This window comes from Cryptomeria japonica, chromosome 11, assembly GCF_030272615.1.
Source record: "Cryptomeria japonica chromosome 11, Sugi_1.0, whole genome shotgun sequence".
In the NCBI taxonomy this organism is placed as follows: Eukaryota; Viridiplantae; Streptophyta; class Pinopsida; order Cupressales; family Cupressaceae; genus Cryptomeria; species Cryptomeria japonica.
In genome coordinates, this window is record NC_081415.1 from 30,630,115 (window position 1) to 30,650,618 (window position 20,504).

The 20,504-nt window shown below is 34.4% G+C and overlaps 1 protein-coding gene across 7 annotated transcripts in view; it reads left to right on the plus strand.

The window, feature by feature from the left end:
- The first annotated feature begins 1,776 nt into the window (after positions 1-1,776).
- LOC131036338 (serine/threonine-protein kinase GRIK1) overlaps positions 1,777-20,504 on the plus strand; it is an 80,568-nt gene continuing 61,840 nt past the window's right edge. The window contains exons 1-4 of one of the 7 annotated variants that reach the window (XM_057968196.2): positions 1,777-2,036; positions 2,162-2,841; positions 4,549-4,695; positions 4,788-5,074. In XM_057968196.2, the coding sequence (XP_057824179.1) occupies positions 4,805-5,074 (270 nt within the window). In that variant the 5' untranslated portion in view covers positions 1,777-2,036; positions 2,162-2,841; positions 4,549-4,695; positions 4,788-4,804. Of the gene's footprint in view, positions 2,037-2,071; positions 2,842-4,548; positions 5,075-20,504 lie in introns of those variants that run through there. The other 6 variants (XM_057968198.2, XM_057968192.2, XM_057968195.2 and 3 more) reach the window with 6 other exon arrangements.

A 20,504-nucleotide genomic window follows, 5' to 3' on the forward strand; every position in this document is an offset into this window, starting at 1 on the left:
AGTATACATGTTCTAATAATGTGATGCCATGATCACGTGATGTGTTTAGATGGTCTAAAATTTGAATATTTTGCACGTGATTTGACCAATAATAGCTAAAATAAGTTGAGTTAATTGGGGACCACAATAAATCTGAATTTGCAAGTAGGATGGTTAAACCTATTGAGGTATCCTTAACTTAGGCAAAGAAAGTACTAGTTTGACAATTGAAATGAAATTTGTTTAGAGGAAAGATGACACTTTTGAGTGATGAATACATATTTGCCACTAAGTGTGCTAAACCAAACAAAATAATGTGCTAAGACGATGTACTTAAATTCTTTATAAACAAGACATAGAACAAGGAAGAAAAAGTGTATGCACTTTCCACATCTACACTAATCAATCATACCAAATAAATGTTAATTAAAACTATGTAAGCATGTGTCAACATAGTGTCCTTTCTAGATGCTTATTGTACGTGTTCTAATGATGTGATGTCATCATCATGTGGTGTGTTTAGATGGTCTTATTGTGCATGTGAATTGGCTAGTAACAACTCATTAATTGGGATCTCAATAAATTTGAATTTACAATTGGGATGGTTAATATTAATTAAAACTATGCATGCATGTGTTGACAAAGTGTCCTTTCTAGATGCTTATAGTACGTGTTCTAATGATGTGATGTCATGATCATGTGGTTTGTTTAGATGGTTTGATTTTGCATGTGAATTGGCTAGTAACAACTATATTAAATTGAATTAATGGGACCACAACAAATTTGAATTTTTAAGTCCAATTGTTAATGTTATTCAACAATTTTAACCAATATAAAGAAAGTCACTTATTTCACATAAAACTAATTTGTACAAAATAAGTATATAAGTAACTTATTATTCTTGAGTACAAATAAAACTTCAGTTACTAGAGCACCAAACACATCAAATCAAACAAAATCATATTCTAAGACTATGTACTTAAGATCTCCACATAAAAGAAAAAGTGTATTCACTTTCCACATCTAGACTTACCAACCTACCAAATAAACATTAATTAAAACTACAAGATATTCAATCCCATATTAAATTCATCTTAACATTTTAAATCACCTTCCATGATCCCACCAAATAAAATATTTAATGCAATGATTGTATCTCCATTCTCTAGTGTCATATCCGTCGTCACATTCAGCAATTGTTATTTAAACAATTTTTTAAAAGCTTACTCCTGCGAAGATAATCTTTCATGGATTGTTCCAACTTTAGCCTGACGCTTAGCCCTATCTTGTCCCCCTATTATTTCCATATTTTATTCCCCATACTTTGTATTGGGAAACACTGAATTCAAACCCTGATTCAAGAATAAATAAAGAATAGATGATGAACTAAATACCTCCACTAAGGTGCCCAAATTTCAAGTATAAAGAATAGATCTTGTACTCACTCCCCCCACTAATTGTACCCTAATTTCAAGACTAAGCAAAGAATGAAAACTATTTTCAAGAGAAAAGCAGCTAAAATCCCTTCTTGAAATGTCCCCAAATAAGATTCCAAAAGCTTTGGAAAACGGGCAGTTGTCACCTTCTCTTCCATGTGTACGTTTGGACTCATTATGCTAAGAATATCCCTTGAATCATTACGTGCCCTGTTAACGTTTAACGTAATTTTTTTTAATACACCGTAATGAATGTCCCGTTTTGCCAAACAGCGGGTCAACCCGCCAAAAGTTCTCCGCCTCGAAAAAAGCGCAAACACCAAGTGTAAAATATTTATTTTTGCTTCATCTCCGCCTACACATGCGTACGACCTAAACAATTTTTTCTCTTTGGTTTAATTTCTGAGATCGAGCTCTTAATCGCCTTAAATTATTGTTTATTTTCTTGCTTAATTAGCCGCAAGGATCGTCGTTCCAGCGGCTCAGGCTTCTTTTTCCCCGGCTTTATAGCGTCTGCCAGTTTGTCAGACCAACCGCTATTTTGTGCTGGCTTTACTTAAGGTTTGGTCAATTCTATTGTTCTCTACTTCACCCGCTATTTTTTTGGAGGAGGCGTAAGAGGTAAATTTTTGTTCTGAACTTTCATCGCTATGTAATCTCCGTTTTGTCTAAATTTTCCGTCGCCCTTTTCATTGTCCGATCAGATTTTCAGCCGTTTTTAGTCACCGATTTCTCTAATTTTGCAGACACCGCAACTGCAGTTCTTTTAGCCTCTAAATATAGAGAGCTCGCGTGAACAGTGGAGATTTAACCAGACGTTTTTAGGTTTCAGTTCTGGACGCCTTCTAGGATTCTAAAGCCTGCGGGACGCTGGCGGCCGTCGCTTTGGAATTAGAATTTAATTTGTTTGATATTTCGGCGGTCTGTAGCTTCTTCCGATTGCTCTAAGCTTGAAGAGAGCTTTCCGGCTTCAGTTCATTTGTAGAACTATTTGTTTTTTTTCGGCCGCCGCTGAGTGTTTCTGCTCATCTGCGCTATAGTTTGGACGGAATTTGGATCGAGGAAAAGTGTTATGGATGAAATGCTGAAGAAGTGAAAACTATGGCAGAACCGTGCAAATGTTAGAAGAGTGAGATTTTATATGGAAACTGATGTTCAGCTAATGTATGTAGCCGTGTGGAGCTAACGCAAGCTGAATATATGCGAGGACGTTTTTTTTTTTTAGTTTCTGTGGCTTTGTTTAATGAGGTGAGGCTCAGGACCTGAGATAAATACTGGATAAGAGAAACTATGTACTTGCCGAATCATGCGATGATGGAGTCTGTCAACTGCGCGATTAATATGTGCGAGTGGCATCCATTGGAATAACAAAGGCTCCCTTAGAGCTGGAGGAGCCCACCGTTGGAACGCTTTCTTCTTTTTTCTGGTAAGAGATTTTCTAGGGTTTGAATGCTTGAATTCAGTGAAAAATGCTTAATTTTGTGAAAAGAAGTGAAGCAATGTGAATCTAAATGCGCTATAACTTCGAATTTTAGGGTTTGAATTCAGTGAAAAATATTTAATTTTTATGAAGCGAAATAGAAATAATACTCCTTTAAGCTCCTCTGTAGAGGAATTAGTAATTTGTAGTGAATGAATGGAAGATTTTATTAAGAGCAGAAATCTAAACATTTTTATAGCTTGTTATCAAAATCTTACTGCTTCCCCAGAGGAAGCCGTGGTTAAGGAATTTGTAGTGAATGAATGAAAGATTTTAATAAGAGTTGAAATGGAAATCATTTCAGCGTGTTATCAAAATTTTACTGCATCAAGTTCTTTCCCAGAGGAAGCTTTGGTAAAGGAATTTGAAATGAATGGATGAAAATTTTTAATAAGAGAAGGATTGAAATATTTACAGTTTCAGTTTTAATTTCTCTCCTAGAGGAAGCTCAGTCAAGAAATTTCAAATTTGTATTGAATGAATAAAAGATTTTTATAAAGATTAGATATCGAAATCCTTACAGCTTTTTATCAAAATCTTAACGCTTTAGGTTCATTCCTATAAGAAGTTATGGTCAAAGAACTTGTCATGAAAGATATCAATAAGAGCAGAAATCAATTTGTTACAACTGTTATCAAAACTTTACTACTCTAAGTTCTTTTCCGGATAAAGTTGTGGTTATGAATTTTGTAATGAAGGAATGAAGGATTTTAACATAGCAGAAATAAAAAAGTTTACAGCTTAGTACAAAAATTTGACTGTCTTAAGTTCTGTCGTAGAGGAAGTTGTGGTTAAAGGAATTTGTAATGATTCATGGATGAATGAAAGATTGTAAACAGAGGAGAAGTCAAATTTTTTAGAGCTAGTTAATAAAATCTTACTGCTTTAAAGAAGTCTTTCCTAGAGGAAGCCGTGCTCAAGGATTCTTTAATGAAAGAATGAAAGATTTGATTAGAGCAGAAATGAAAATCTCGACAGCTAGTACTACTTCTTTAAATTCTTTCAGAGAGGAAGGCGTGGTTGGGGAATTTGTAATGAATTTATGTAAATTTCTTGTGCACAAACAAGTACCACTTAAGACAAGGCTGTCAGATTAAATAAAGTTGCAACATTGCCATTTCTTTCTTGAGATTGGTTCCTCTGCTCTGAATCATAAGAAACATTCTTCCTGTTTTGGCTGAGTTCGTTTCTTCAAAGTTCCAAACAAGGCAGTCAAAGTATTGAGCTTTTACAGATCATATTGCGTGGCATTCAAGAGGAACTTCTGAAACTAGCTACAACAATGCTGAGTATAAATTATTCATTTTGCAGGAACTTGAAACCCATGCTAGATATTGAGAATTTGATCTATAGCATTTTGTCTCCTTAAAGTTGTATTCATGATGCACAACTTGATAATTGCGCTAAATAGTTAGCAATTTGACTTATTTAGCTTTTTGTTTTGTTCAATCATATATTCTTATTTGGAGGGCTAAGGTGTGGTGAAGTTTGTTTCTTTTCATTTTCACCTCTGCTCTTCTTTTTTTCTTTTAGCAGTACTCCTACATCAATTTGCTTTGTTCCTAGCTTAAAACTTTTCATTTTTTGTTCCTAGGGTGTAATTTTGCCTTACAAACTCCATATTTTTAGCACACTGACATTTTTGGTTCACAGGTCATAACTGTGTCATAAAGAGTCTCCATAATTAAAAAATTGAAAATCTGCACTTTTCAGTGGAGCTGAGTGTTTAGCTTAAAAGACTTGTAAAACAATATGGAGCTGGCAAATTGAGCCTTTTTAACAAAAAATCTGCAAAATTAGGTAGGCTGCAAATTCCTTGTACCTAAGTTTCTTAAAGGCTCTAATAATGTATGGAAAAGAAGCAGCTGAAAGCTCAGGGATTCGGTTATCAGAGCTAGAAGAGGAAGCTATGGACTGCTGCAGCTGCTTTGGATTTCTGAGAAAGGTGAAAAAGGAGCCAGATGTGGATGACCATTATTACGGCAAGCATATGTCACAGGAATATTTGCTCAATTATGCTTCAGACAGATCTTCGTTAAAGAGGTGGATGCAAAATGATGTTCCAACAAATGGAATTCAGCCGCGGTTGAGGGGATCGAAGTCGATGCCAGCTGGTTTTGATGGGATTTACTGCCGGGAGACTCCTGTCAAGGAAACTTATACGGTTGTTCGAAGTGAGGTATGTTTCTGTATTTTTTATGCATTGGGTGCTTCCAGAGTGCATCTTTGTGTAATACCATATTTGGAAAATCCACAGCTTGTTAGTAGTGAATCAATCTTTATGACTCAGGAGTTGGGAATCGTGCTTTGAGTTGATGATTTTCTTAGCATCAACATTTTGTCTAGTGGAATTGTAAATGCAGCCGTGTTTTCAGCATGCACTAGATTTTTAGAATTATGGATGCTTTAGTTTTTGCAATGTATTAAGTTTAGTTGATTGGCAAGCGCAGCAATATATTCAACAAATGTTGAATTTTCAGAATTCTCAAAGGGATGCTTTAATTTGTTTATATTTCTGTTTGAAGGGCATTCTTTCTTAGTTCTCTTTTGTGGAAGGAATGCTATAAGTGCATTTTAATGTTAATTGTTTTATATCTTTAGCGATCTGCATTTTAAGTCTAGTTGAAGAATACACGCAACTGTTATTCAACCTTCTCTGGATTTTTATAATTATGAAATAAATGCCTTATTTGTTACATTTCCTTTCAGTTGAAGGATCTGCATTTTAAGTTTAAGGGAAGGGTAGAGTCTAGACACTGCATACTGTCAATGTATGTTGAATTTCTAGATTAATGAAAGCAAGGTTTTTTTTTTGTGCATTTATTCTATCTAACAGATTTAGCTTTTAGTCAGGCTGCATTTTAATTTTAATGAAAGAATATCAGCCATATTTTAAAGCTATGTTGAGTTTTTAAAATTGTGACATTTATAATTTACTTCATTTTTTCTTTTTGAAAAAAAGGATTTATGTTTTACTAAGGCATATTTTAAATCTAGCGGAAGGATTTAGTACAGGAATATTTTCAATGCAAAATGAATATCTAGAATTATAGAAGAAATGCCTTAAGTTTTGCATTTTTTCAGTTTTAGGATGTATATTGTATTTTTATAATCATTGAATGAATGCTTTACTTTTTACATTTTCTCAGTCATGGTTACATTTGTTCAAGTTTTATATTTATTAAGATTTAATGAAAAGCTTTAATTTGTTTTTCACTTGCAAGTTGCACATTTTCTGCAATGAAGGATTTTCTTTTTTGGTCATCTGCAATTTAATTCTAGTGGAAGACTAAGGGCAACCATATTTTCTACAAACAGCCAACTTAGGATGCTTTAATTTGTTCATCATCTCGGTTAAAGGATTTACATTTTAGTCATCTGCATTTTAAATGCAGCCATTTTTCCAATGTACGCTGATTTACAAATTTGTGTAGCTTAAAAATTTTTAGAGGAAATTGTGCTTGTGAAAGAGATTTTTCTAGTTCGTGCATTTCTTTTTTGGTATAAGGGTTTGCATTTGAATTCTAGTGGAAGGATAAAAGAAGCTATATTTTTAATGAATGTAATTTAAAATTCCTTAACTTGTGCTCTTTTATTAGTTAAAGGATTTGCATATAAAGTCATCCGTTTAATGAGTCTAATTGAAGGGCTACTGCAATCATATTTACAATGTATGTGGGATTTCAAATGTAATTGTGCGTATGAAAATATAATCAGTTTAATGATTTAGATTTCAGTATTCTGCATTGTAATTGTGTTGCGAGGTGCTCTATGGTGACATGAAGCCTCAAAGTGTCATTGTTGAAAATAAATAGCCAGTTCAAATCATACTTGATTAAATTTTAATGTTGCCTAGTGGCAGTTAAAATTTAATAACTTAAAGCGATTACAATAATGTAACTTGTAATCATATGAGACTGGTCCTATTTGGGTGTAACGTGCTAAGGCAAATGCATCATGTAACTTGTGATGACATGATAGGTCAAGACCTATTCATGTAACTTGTAAATAGAATTTGAATTTATTGTATTTTGGCGCCAAGTTCAATTATAGCCGACTAAGGCAAATAAGTTACTTGTATCTCCTATATAAACAAGGCGATGTAATCCATCCTATACACTATTCATGCATTCATTCAATTCAGCGATCTGATCTGCAAGCAATTCAAGACACAACGAATTCTTCCAAGACTCGGCAAATATACATTGAAGGCTTGCCATTATACTCTGAGGTCAGCGAACTCACTTTGGAGAATAGCGAATTCATTCTAGCTGAGTAAATCCAGTCAAGGGTGGCGATTATCATTGGATTGAAGGACAACTCAAATTCTGATCAGAATTCAAGATTCAGATAAGTCAGTTTGTTCATGCCCTAAGTGGGCGAATTTGTACTTGGCTATCCCTTGACATTAATATAATCTGATTTGAATCTTGTGTTGGCATATGATGAACCGGTATGATGGTATGATGATAATGTATGTTGTCATTGATGTCAATAAGTGCAGGTGAACTGGTATGAAGATTGGAAGAAGTTGTTATTGATGTTCAAATAGGAACCGGTGTCAGGGTTTCACTAAGTGTGACTACCGGTTGGTAGTCTTAGCTCTAGGGTTTCCGGTTTGGCAATCTAGCTTGTGCGATGCAACCAGTGACATTCTATGATGAGTTAGCTAAGAGATAAGGATGAGATCGAGATGTCACGTCAGTTTTGTGCACGTGAAGGATTTCCATGAGGATCTTGCATGTGAAGATCGATTGCATTAAATGTCTACCTCGAGAATGAACATTCTTCTTAGCGGTATGTGAAGAGAGCATGATGGGTTATTGATTTCCATATGCGGTGAAGAATGGACGATGCAGAATGACTTGTGATATGTTTGAGATTGTTTTATTCTATGCAAAGTGTTTGAACGGTCAGGGCTGGACTGCTTGTAATTTGTAAACCTAAAATGTTTAGGGTTTAGGGTTTATGCTACCGACCTAATTGTTGTCTATAAGGTCGATGATGTTTGTTATTGTGTGTGTTGGCAAATGTTGTGTTTGTATTCGAGTGATGAGATACTTGCCAGACCAGTGAGTGGAAAACTGTAGTGTGTGATTGCAGAATAGAGGAGCTGAAAAGGATCTACCTTAGCATGTAGTGCTGTTATTAGATCAGAGCTTTACCTGTTGTCTTCTAACCATTTCAACAGTAGGAAAATCCCTTTACCGAGTAGCTTTAACAAGCTTATTGCAAATCCTCTAACCAGGTGACTCAAGATCATTGAGTTCTTCAAATTCTCTAGTGAGGTAACCTTTAACAGGGTATATAGCCATCCCTTAACCGAGTGATCTTTAACAAGATCGGTTCCTAACAAAACCTTATTGTAAAGTCTTTAACCGAACTAGGCTCCTAACAGAGCGAGCTTCAAAAGAGTTCAAAACAAGCTTGTGGGTATTCATCCCCATCATGGTTTTTCCCATTTGGGTTTCCACGTGAAAAATCTGTGTGTCATGAGTTGTGCATCTTTCATGTGATGATTGAGTAGTCTTTGTTTAGGTGAATATGCATGCAAAGCTAATGGTTATGGTACTACTGACACAACACATGCATGAGTACATTGGTGAAGTAGTTATCAAGTGTTGAATGTTATTTGAAGTATTCAGTTTTACTGGTTTAGCTGTTTGAAGTCTTATTGTGTTTAACCGGTATTGCCATGGTTAAGTTCAGTGATGAAGACAACCGGTTAGCATTGTTTTAACTTGATAAGTTGTTGAGAAGTTTTTGTATGTACCGATTCACCCCCCTCTCAGTATCGATTAGGGTATTTGTTGTTCATCATTATTCATCATCTTGTTGCTGGGTTTTTCCTCCAAGAGGGAGGTTTCCCAGGGTACTGCTGTGTTGTTCTTGTGTTGTTTTGTACTGTTATGTGTTGCATTTTTAGTTTCAGTTATTAACCCTCAGTCTGATTACTAAAATTAACATGGGTATCAGAGCTTGGTTCGTAAATAGTTGTAATCAGATTTGTCAATCTTTTATTGTCTTTCAGTCTAACCTACTATTCAAAGCTTAGACTACATGGCTTCTTCTCTTAGGGCTGAAGACAGGTTGAAAGGTTCGGCAAATTACACCTTCTGGAAAGTTCGTATGATGATGGCCTTGAATGATCTTGCTGAATACGTTAGCAAGGATGTTGAAGAACCTACTAATGAAAAAGAAAAGGAAGAATGGAAGAAGAAGGACTTTCAAGCTCGCAGGTTGATCATTGATTCCGTCAAAGGTCATATTGTGTCATCTATCTCCAAGATGAAGTCCGCTAGAGAGGTGTTTAGCACATTGGAAAAGATGTATGAAGTCAACAACACTAGCTGCATTCTTGCCTTGAGGAATCAGCTCTCCCACATCCGATTGGAGAAAGGGGAATCTATCACTTCCTACTTCATGAGAATGATTGATCTAAAGGATCAACTTTCAGCATTAGGGAAGGAAGTTGAAGACAACGATCTTACCTTGACTGCCCTCAATGGTCTTCCTCCAACTTGGGAACCATTCATTCAAGGAATTAGTGTGAGGATTGAGCTTCCCAAGTTTGAACGATTGAGGGGAGATTGCATCCAAGAAGAATCTCGGTTGGCTACTAAGGGGGCAATTAGGAACTCTCATGGAGGAGATCATCACATGCTTGCAACCCAATCAATCAAGAAGAAAGGTGGAAATTGGAAGAAGGGCAACTTCGAAAAGAATAGAGATTTCAGATCTTCAGCTAGTCATGATTCAAGGAAGAAGCCAAGAGATCTCTCACGCATTCGTTGCTCAGGTGTGACAAGTTTGGTCACTATGCAAAGGAATGTCAAAATCAGCTCAAGCAAGGAGAAGCGAATCTCAATGAGGTTCCAGAACAAAAGAACAATGAAGACTTCCTCTTCATCTTTGCCTTGTCAAGCAATGTACCGACTGACTGCAACACATGGTTCATCGACGACGACGCATCTAGACACATCACAGGCTATCGAGAGCATCTGTCAGACTTGATAGAGAGAGAATTCAATCTTCATGTGGTAATTGGTGATGATGCTCGATATTCGGTAAGAGGTTTCGGTACATCTTCATTAAATTTAGATTTTGGTATCTCTCTACATCTCAGTGATATTTTATTTGTGCATGGAATTAAAAGGAATCTTATCTCTATTTCTGCACTAGAAGATAAGGGTTATCAGTTAGCATTTTCTGAGGGTAGAGTACTTGCGTGGCCTAAGAAATCTAGTTTTAAATCTGCTCGTGTCATTGATAATAGATATGATAGCTTATACAAGCTTTCAACCAAACCTGTTCAAGCTCTCATTCATGAGGCTCTTGAGATCAACAAACTATGGCATAGGAGGCTTGGTCATTTACACTTCCAAGCACTTCCCTCACTTGAGAAGATGGTCCAAGGTATGCCTAAACTTAGTTAATTTCATGATGATACTTGCAAAGGATGTGCTTTAGGTAAGAACACTAAAAGTCCATTTTATATAAGTGAAAGTAGAGCTAAAGAAAAATTAGCACTTGTTCATTCTTATTTATGTGGACCTATGTTTGTTGCTTCACCTAGTGGATGCCTATACTATGTTATATTCTTAGATGATTTCTCTAGAAAGACTTGGATTTACTTTTTGAAAACTAATGAAAACTAAAGAATTTGATGAAGTATTAAGTAGGCTCAAAGAATTTAAGGCTTTAGTTGAAACTCTATCTGGAAAAATAATTAAAGTGTTAAGATCTGATAATGGAGGTGAATACACCTCAAGTAGCTTTCATGACATTTGTGTAGAGACAAGAATTAAGAGGGAGTTATGTGTTCCCTACAATCCTCAGCAAAATTGGGTGGCTGAAAGGAAGAATAGATCCATTGTTGAAGGAGCTAAAACAATGATTCATGATCAGGATCTACAAACCTTCTTGTGGGTTGAGGCATCTAAGACTGCAGTATATATTCAGAATAGATGCCCTCATCGTGTTTTGAAGAACATGACTCCTGAAGAGGCCTTCATTGGAGTCAAACCCGATATCAGGCTCCTAAGGATCTTGAGAAGCCCTGTCTATGTTCATATACCAAAGGAGAAGAGAATTAAGCTAGAGCCATCTGGGAAGAAGGGCATCCTTGTTGGATATGGTGAATCTTCCAAAGCATTCCGAGTCTACATCCTAGGACAAAGGTACATTGAGGTAAGTAGAGATGTAACTTTTGAAGAAAATATTGCTCTTAAGAAATCTAAAAGTTCCTTGGTTGATGATGATAAAGAACTTAATGGAAATCAAGATATGGATCTTGATACTAACCCTGAGATTCAGGGGGATTCTATTGAGCCTCCAAGGTGGACCCATCCTCTGCGGGCAATGCAAGATGGATACAATGAAAAGATCCATGATGTGTTATTACAATATTATAATCCTCCCTAGCTAAGAGGGAGTGTTGAAAATAAATAGCCAGTTCGGATTATACTTGATTAAATTTTAATGTTGCCTAGTGGCAATTAAAATTTAATAACTTAAAGCGATTACAATAATGTAACTTGTAATCATATGAGACTGGTCCTATTTGGGTGTAACGTGCTAAGGCAAATGCATCATTTAACTTGTGATGACATGATGGGTCAAGATCTATTCATATTTTTCAAGTTCTACTTCAAGAAGAATAATTATGAAATAATTATTCCTTGGTTTTGCTTTGGAGTATGCTATGCATCTAGTATTTCTTCCTATATACTTGGTAGACGCAGAGGCTTGTTACCTATGCATTTAAGTGAAATGGAGCAATTACCACATAGACACTCTTACATTCCTTTTTTTTTGAGGCAACCTTCCATTGCGGATTGATTTGTGCTCTTCAAACAATTGTCACATGTATTTTCAACACTTTACTTTTGCATTGATTGATTAGTGTCATTTAGGTCACTTGTGCAAATTCATGTGACATCTGTATCTTCGACTTTTAGATGTTTTGTCTTTGTTTGCCATTTGATCATTGTTCGAGTAGTGTCATTGGGGGTACTCATGCAGATTGTTGTCTTTTTGATCCTAATTTCAGAGGAGGTTTTTTAGTGTTCACTATAGCCTTTCAACAATTGTCTACGACTTCTTTGTGCATCAGTGATGTTCTTCGCATTCCTATTCTTCTTTGGGACATTGTTTTGGAGGCTTCTTAGTCCTTCATCTTGTTTCATTTCTTTTGCACAGGAGTTTTCTCCCACAGTTTTTTCACCTATTCTCCATTTGAGAGACATTATTTGTTCGTGGATATCTTATTAGGCTTGGTAGTCGAGATCCATCCCATAGCAAGATGGAGAGAATAGTATAGCTCCTATCCCATCCAACAAAAGGATAGTCTTAAGATTTAAAAAAGAAGGCAGGAGAAACATATCAAATTCAATTTGTACATCAAGCTAACAAACCTTCATCCCTCTTAAAAATTATAGCCAAAATAAACTAAGGGCAAACTTTGTTTGAACCCAAAAGGACAATGTAGGCATCGAATGGAGCATTGTTTCAATAGAGAAATTCAATATGAATGTGGAAGACTAGAAAAGTAATATGGAAGAAAATAATATTGCAGATCTTTCTCACAAGAGTCAATCTAGAAGAAATTCTAAGACATAACAAGATGAATCTTGTTATGGCATGAACATTATGAAGATAAACCCATTAATCTAGGAAAAGGTCCAAGGAATATGATATTCCAAATAAGTCATTCAAACCTATACTCACTAAAATAAGATCAAGGAATATGATATTCCAAATAAGGGTAGTTAAGAATGGTGAAAATAAACAATATGATTTCTTCAAATTTCAAATACATAAATGGAATGTAATACATGTAATAACCTACTAGCATACCTATCTTTAGAGGAATATAGGTAAAGTACGCCAAAATATATCATATTTGTTTATTATTCCAAAAAATTCATTATATTATTATTTTGTAATTGATATTAAATTATTATTATATTATAATATTTTAATTAATATTAACCTATTATTGAGATATGATTATTTTAATTAATTGTTATTTTTACATTTTTTATATTTCTATTAAACTCTTTACAAAACTAAAAAAGCTTTTAGTACCAACTTATTAAATATTGTATTTTCTATGTTGCCTCGAGTTTCCGGGACAGGGATGATAGGGGATGTCGGGCCGGGTTTTTGGGAAGGTAATTTTTTTTAGCAATTTTGGGGACAGTTGGGGGATGGCAAAGGGGATGGCTATATAGGGAAAATAAATCCTGGGTATGATTCCTTGCATTTCTTGGCCCTTTTGTTGCTGTTTGGTGATGCTGGTGGTGTATGTTGCTGTTGTGTAATGTTGGGAGGTGTTCTTTCATATTTTTGGAAGGTGTTGGATGAATTTGTAGCTGTTTTGACCTGCAAACATCAGACCTGTCCGATGTTGAAGACCTGCAACCTCTTTTTTACATGCTACCAAGTTCGAAGTGTTTTTGAAATTTATTAAGAGGCTGCTGCACATTATTTTTAAGTGCTTTTGGCAGTGATTGATACATGTTTGCCCTCCATATCAGTTAAAAATCTAGTGTTGTAGACCTATAATCGCTCTCATATGCATTACTCAGTTTCGGGCGTTTGTGAAATTGAGTTTGTGCTTTCTGCCCAGATCCGTTGCAGCACCTATCTCCAGTGTTTTCCAAACTTCTTGTTGTAGTTAGAACTGATATATACAGTTAAGAGGGTATGAAATTTATCAAATGCTTATGCACTATTGTTGATGTGTGGGGGCTCACAAAAAGAAATAAAAAATGTTTTTTTTTTTCAAAAGCATTTGAGTCTTTTTAAATTTTAAATGTGTTTAAAAAAAGGGGATGATTGGCCGCTGTTGGGATGGTTAGGGGAGGTCCAACTATTCTGGGGACGAGGGGACGTCCCCTTTGAGAATCGCTGCCATCTCCAAACTTCTGGGACATTTCCTGGCTGTCCCTGCGTCCTTGAAACATCCTCGGTACAGGGATAGGGAATTTTGGCTCGGGGATGTGTCCTCAGGTAACCTTGCATATTTTTATATTTCTATTAAACTCTTGACCAAAACAAAAAATCTATTAAGACTACATTATTATTATATAATCAAATCATTATATTATTATTATTTTTTTATTTTATATTTGTTCTTATCCTTATCCTAGAGAAAAAAATGGATTTAATGTAGGGACATTTTCAATTCCCCACAATTAATAATATTAGATTGAGATAATTATGAAGTTAATTGATTGTATGATGGAAATAGACAAAATTGATTGATTAGTTAAACTCAGAGTGGTAGTTGAGAGGTGGAAGTAAAGATATAATTAACATCAAATAATTATTAAAAATTATTTAATTGAGGAGAAAATAAATAAAATGTTTTTTTTTTTTGTGTTTCATGTATTTAAGTGTCACAAACATGTCAAATTAAATGCTTCTAGTTTTTATTGACAAATGTTTTTGCATCCATATGTGAGTATAATACGCCTTTGACGTAATAACAAAATGGACATTTTCTACAAAATGTAATCGCCATAATTAGAGAACAGAAAAAGTAATAAAGTTAGAACCTATTAGATTTAAAACGAATTCCATTTTAATAGCACAAAATTACAAATAGTATAATATTGACCATAATGTTGACTAGGGAGAGACATGATAGGTGTGAGCGTTTATCATACATTGTCTCAGATAAGAAAGTGTATTCAAATGATTTTCAAAATGTCTAAAAAGGGCAAAATGTTGGAAATACATATAAGCAGCTCAAATGAAGCCATCTCAACAAATAGAAGGTTTCTAGGTGCCAAAATGTCCAAGTAATCAACCAGAGTGAGAACACAAAAATTTGAATGAATTATACCTTGGGCAAAATTTGTGAAATGTGCATAGATATCTTGAAAGAGCTTTGAAAGAGCTTTCTAATGCCACAAGAATTGTGAAAAACGGAGGAACTGTCCAAAAGTTATGAGCTTAGGAGCAGAAAATGCACATTTGACTTCAATAGGCTATACAATGCACCAACAACAAAAACTAAGAAAAATACTTGCACTATTGGATAGTGCACAAAACGAGCTTTTTGTTGATATCTTATTTTGCCAAAGTTTGACTCTTGGATCAAATTTATGATGATTTCACAAATTTGCTAAAGTTAGCATTTTTTAAAAATCCCCTAGCCTTAGTGCTGGTCATCCATGCGATTAGGGGCAGGTGGACTAGACATTGGAGGCTTTTGGGTGGCATCGTCGGCAGTGGTGGCCCCTAAGTGGTGCTACAATGGAGAAATTGGTGGCACAATTGACAAAACAAACTGGCGGTTAAGTCTAATCGCTGGTGATTTGAATGGAAGCAGCCAACATTGGAAGGTTGGTGGGTGGGTTGGGCTTTGCCGCAATGGGCGTAGTTGTGCACATAGAACTAGGTTAAATTTGTGCAAATATATTTTTTTTATTAAAAATTGTATTGTATGGATTATGCAGGGGGGCACACAACCTCTTGCTAATTTTTTTTTTAACTCAAGAATGCTTGAGCCTAAACATAGGTAAATTTATAGTTGTTGTCTGCTTGGTCTCTTGAGTGCAATGTTAGTGTTTGTTTGGGCAAAAAATGCTCTAGAAAAATGTTCACCAAATTTAAGCTTCAAACTCTTGTTTGCTAATGTGGCAAATGGTGGCCTAATTGAGTGAAACTAAAGCCAAATTTGACTTTCTCAGCCTCTAGAATGTAATGAAATAGTTAAAAGAGTTGCAATTACTAGGTTTGACCAAAAAGCACACATGCAATATAGGATTGGCAAATCTTTGTAAATCTTTTTGATTTTCTAGATCGTATTAAAGCGCAAGAGAAGAGCATATGGGAATTTACAAGATCATACGAAAAACTCAAATCACAATAGAGAAAAATTGATGGTCAAAACTCTTTAGATCAAGAAAGGGGCTTTCCATATTCAAAGCTTTGACCGTGTTGAAGTGAACAACGAAGATACAACCACGATCTATGATTTGCAACACCAAATAACCTTCCACACAAACACAAGAGATAAGCAACAACAAAAAAATGCAATATGATTGTCATGAGAGATTAGATGTTACAATATGCAAGAGGTACCTTGCTCATATAGGCTAGGTGAGGCATAGAATTATACTAGCACTTTCACCTAGAGGAGGTTCAAGGATATGCTGATAGGAAATTATAGGTAGAATTTAAATGCATTTTAATATTACATAGTTAATTTAATAAAAGTAGTCATTAAAAATTTCCATCTAGTCCATTTTCATATAACTGAACATGGAGTTTTTTTAGTCTATTTAAACAAAGAACCTTTCTTCATTTCATGCAAGTGTGGTGCAACCAATTATAAATATTTAACTCTTTTCAAGTATCCATATATGAGGAGAATATCTAACATCACCAACCATGCTAATGAAACATCATAAAAGATACAATAAAACATGTACCCAAGTTTGAGAACACACCAAACACACATTTAAAGAGATCACAAGCACCATAAAAGGTACAATAAAACATACAACAAACATTGAGAAGAACACACCAAACACACATATTTAAAGAGATTACAAGCACCCTTTGGATCTGATATCCAAGGTATCAAAAAGGAAGAGAGCGTAACCCTAGATACTGTCAATTGAATGTCATTGCCAACTTATATAAGCACAATACAATCTTGTATATGAAAGGACTTTTGCTTGTTCAAAAATGTTAAGGCTTTCCATGCAAAAGTATTTAATGATTTCTTTCATTTGTCGTTTTTTTCTTCTGAAAGTATGCTTAAATCTCACACAATACGTCCAAACAAATAGCATATTGAAGCTTCTATGGTGTTCATTTTCGCAATCAAGAGGCCCACGAGAAGTAATTTGAAATACTGATGAGTGTTACCATTTTTGTTTGTGCATGCTAAACCCTTCACAAACTCTGTCAATTTCAATCTAAAAAAATTAGGGAAATAAAACAAGATTTGATCTATGTACATCAAATAGATGAGTCGAGGGAAAATGTTAATGAAAACGAATTGAAAATTTGAAAGTTGACCAAATTTATGAAAAAAGAGACAACAAACACCTTTGAAATTGTACTTAATAAGCAAATTGAGAACAACCACCAAGATCAAAAATTATTTAGCAGTAAAAATTTAAAACTAAAAAGTATACAGCTTAACGCAATGCCATAATTCAAACTGGTTCATAGATTTATATAAAAAAATATATGACAGGAATTCATAGTGAAAAGCTTGGCAAAACAAATTTACCAGCTCACAAATCTACAGTATTTATCAAAACTCATTTTAGGCATGGTAGGAATTGTGTATGACTCAATCTGTGTGTCGTGTTGAGCATGTGATGGATCAAATCATATTATGTACGTCTTAATTGCTTAATTAATTTAATCTGCATATAAACTTCATGCAACGGGTCAATTTGATCACGTAAATTTAAAGTCAAATTGCCTACTCTTACATGGAAGCGGAGAAATCACTGCCATTTTGGTTTCAATGTTTTTGAAACAATTTTAATAATCCAGTAAACACATTTTATCCCTCAAAATTTCTCTTTAATTGAGTGGTAAGAAGTCTTTTTCTTTTGTGTAAGTATTTAAATTTTTCTAATTCATGTCTGTTTGGTGTTTTAGTTTTTTAAATTATAGATATTTCTATTACTCCTAGCAACATGCCTAACACATATTTAAATAGTACAACCTTCCAGAATTCGCTTATAATATTAATGCAAAATATTATTTGATGGCTATGCCTTTCAGATTTACGTAAACCTGGCACAGAACTGCTCAAAAGTTATAATGAAACAATAAACTATGGAAGCCTCTTATATGATCAGCAAATAGTAATATATCTAGTCAAGCGACTGCTATTATGAGAAAGAGGGTTAGTATGAAACTCTTACACCAAATTGTCTTCTTCAATATGGTGTTAAGACTAATACATACATTTAATTCACAGCCAAATGTTAATAATATACTCATGTTATTCAAAGCCCTTCATATCACCATGATTTCTGATATTAAACAACATTATGGTAGGCAACTGTACAATACCAAAAAATATCAAATGACAACAGTAAAAATTTTAGGAAGCACCTCGCAACCATCTGTTGTATATATGTTATTGTACGAACTCACTTTAGAATGCTGCAGTGGCTACAATAACCTTGGTGAATGCTACAAACTTTTCTAATCTTGCATGGCTGCACTTTTTAATTGATGCAACTCAGTTTAACATTCAAACAACAATTTGAACATGGCTGTAGATTGAGCATGGCAGGGGTTAAGGAAGTTATGACAGCAAACTACCAAATACTTAAGGTTTCCTGCTGTTGGCAGTTGAAAAAATGTTGCACTATGATGTTTATACAACAGCTCACAGAAAGACTGATTTCACAACAGTGAGATATGGAAACCCTTCACAATGTATGGCATACTTAATATTTAATTCACAAAGGACGATTAAGAGATATAAAGGTAATCATGAATCCTTCATAGCAGAAAAAATACTACACAAACAAAAATGGAGATAACAAAATATTCACGTTTACAAAACATGAAATAAACCATTTTTTAGGAACTCAATTGTATTATATGAGTTGGAAAACAAATATTCTTTTGAGTAAGCCATGTGTTTGGTAAAGAATGAGCTTAGCCAAACAAGAATTACAATATATGAAAACCCTATTAACCCTTGTCAACTAAAAGAAAATTAAGCAAAGGTACTAAATTGCATTGTCTGTTATCCTCAATGCATGACAGTCCAAAGATCTTAGTTTTTCAGTTAGACATAACATCAACATTATGGATACAACTAATGTTTTAAATTATAACAACTGTTTTGCTACGATCTAGGTATTTGGACTCTGCAATAAAATAAAATGTAAGAAAAGGCCATAAATTGCATAGCATGTTATCTTGAACATGCTACAGTTGCATTCATCGTGGTCTGCAATTTTTCAAATTATGCTATATAAACCTTGATTAACCATTACAAACAAGAAAATGTTTAGGCGAAGCATATAAATTAATTGGGATTTTTGTCCTAATCATGCTACAATCTGGTCCAGTATAGTCTACAATTTGCCCAGTTATTGTAGACAAACCCCTATTAACCCTTGTAATTAACAAAATATCTAAGCATGGGCTATAAATTGCCCAATATATTTGCCCTGAACATGTTATTATTAATTCCACAATAGAAACAACTCTTATTAAACCATATAAATTAAAAAATATATTTAAAAATACACTTTAAATTGCACAGTATTTAATCCTAAGTTTGACAGTATCCAGCCTATCAAGGTCTGCAATTTTCTTGTTTATCATAAATAAAAACCAGTCTTCTTGTATATAACAAAACAGGTAAAGGTGGGTTGTAATTTATATGACATTATAGATCTAAACATGCTACAATCTAATCTAAACTCTTGTTCCAAACATATTCTGATACTATGGTTAATTTTCTTTATAATTTTTATATTTTATGTTCTGCCACTTCCAAGATGAACGAAAAACAGGGTCCCCAAAAAAGCAGCAATTCACGTACACAGACTTTTCTCTAGATAAATTTGTTAAATCAAACAAGTTATACGGTGGATACAGCTAAAATATTTTACCATCAATAGAATCCTCAAAAAAGTGAAGCAATTAAGGTTGTGAAATAAGAAAATCACAATGAATAGAATGTGTCAGTCACTGTAGTTTTAATGAATGAAGTGGGTGGTTTAATAATAACTACTTAAAAATGATCATTTAAATTAATATGCAAATCAATATACCTAGCAGCAGAAACCTCAGAAGAAAGACATCGTTGTTTCTGGTTGTTAATTGTCTGAAAGTTCACAGTTGTGTTGAAGCTAGAGTGAGTGATCAGAGGCCATACAATTTGGAAAGCCGCTGTCAAGTTTGATGTCTTATTTGTAAAAGAAAAGAGGAAATATGGAGTTAGAAGATTGCTAGTTTGCAGCCAGTCGTTGGAGTACAGGTGAACGAAGTTGACAATAGTGGAAATTACATATTTTGTTTGAGGACATTAAAAGGAGTAGATTTCAGCTCTTAAAAAGAATGTGCAACTGTTGTAATCAAAATAAGGAGAACAAAGAAAAGAGAACAGGTTGGTATCACAGAAGTGCAAAGAAAAGACACAGATTCAACTATTGAAGGATCAGTCACAGCAGTGAGAAAGGAAGCTAGTTGAATCGAGGATTTCAGAGGCAGGTGAAAAGAAAGTTTTAAAGGGTTTGAAGAAGTCTTGAAGGGAGAGATAGCATGTTATTGGTGAAGAAAGGAGTATCGATTGAAGAGCATAGGTATAGATTGGATTGCTCATGTCGTCTATAGTTAGTCACGACTGATTGGAACGAATCACCAGCGACAAAATTCACCTAGTTGCCAAGGATTGAAGAGGAGATCATAACAAATAAAGTCATCATTTGTAGAATCCATAAGAATAGAAGAGAGAGAATATCACCAACTGTGTGTTTTAGGTATCCTAAGCATGCTGGCAAGAGACATTGCATTGTTGTTCAGATGTTGTCATTGATGGCAACTAATGTTAGATTGAAAGGCTCATGTTGTATATAGATTGGATTGTAGTTAGT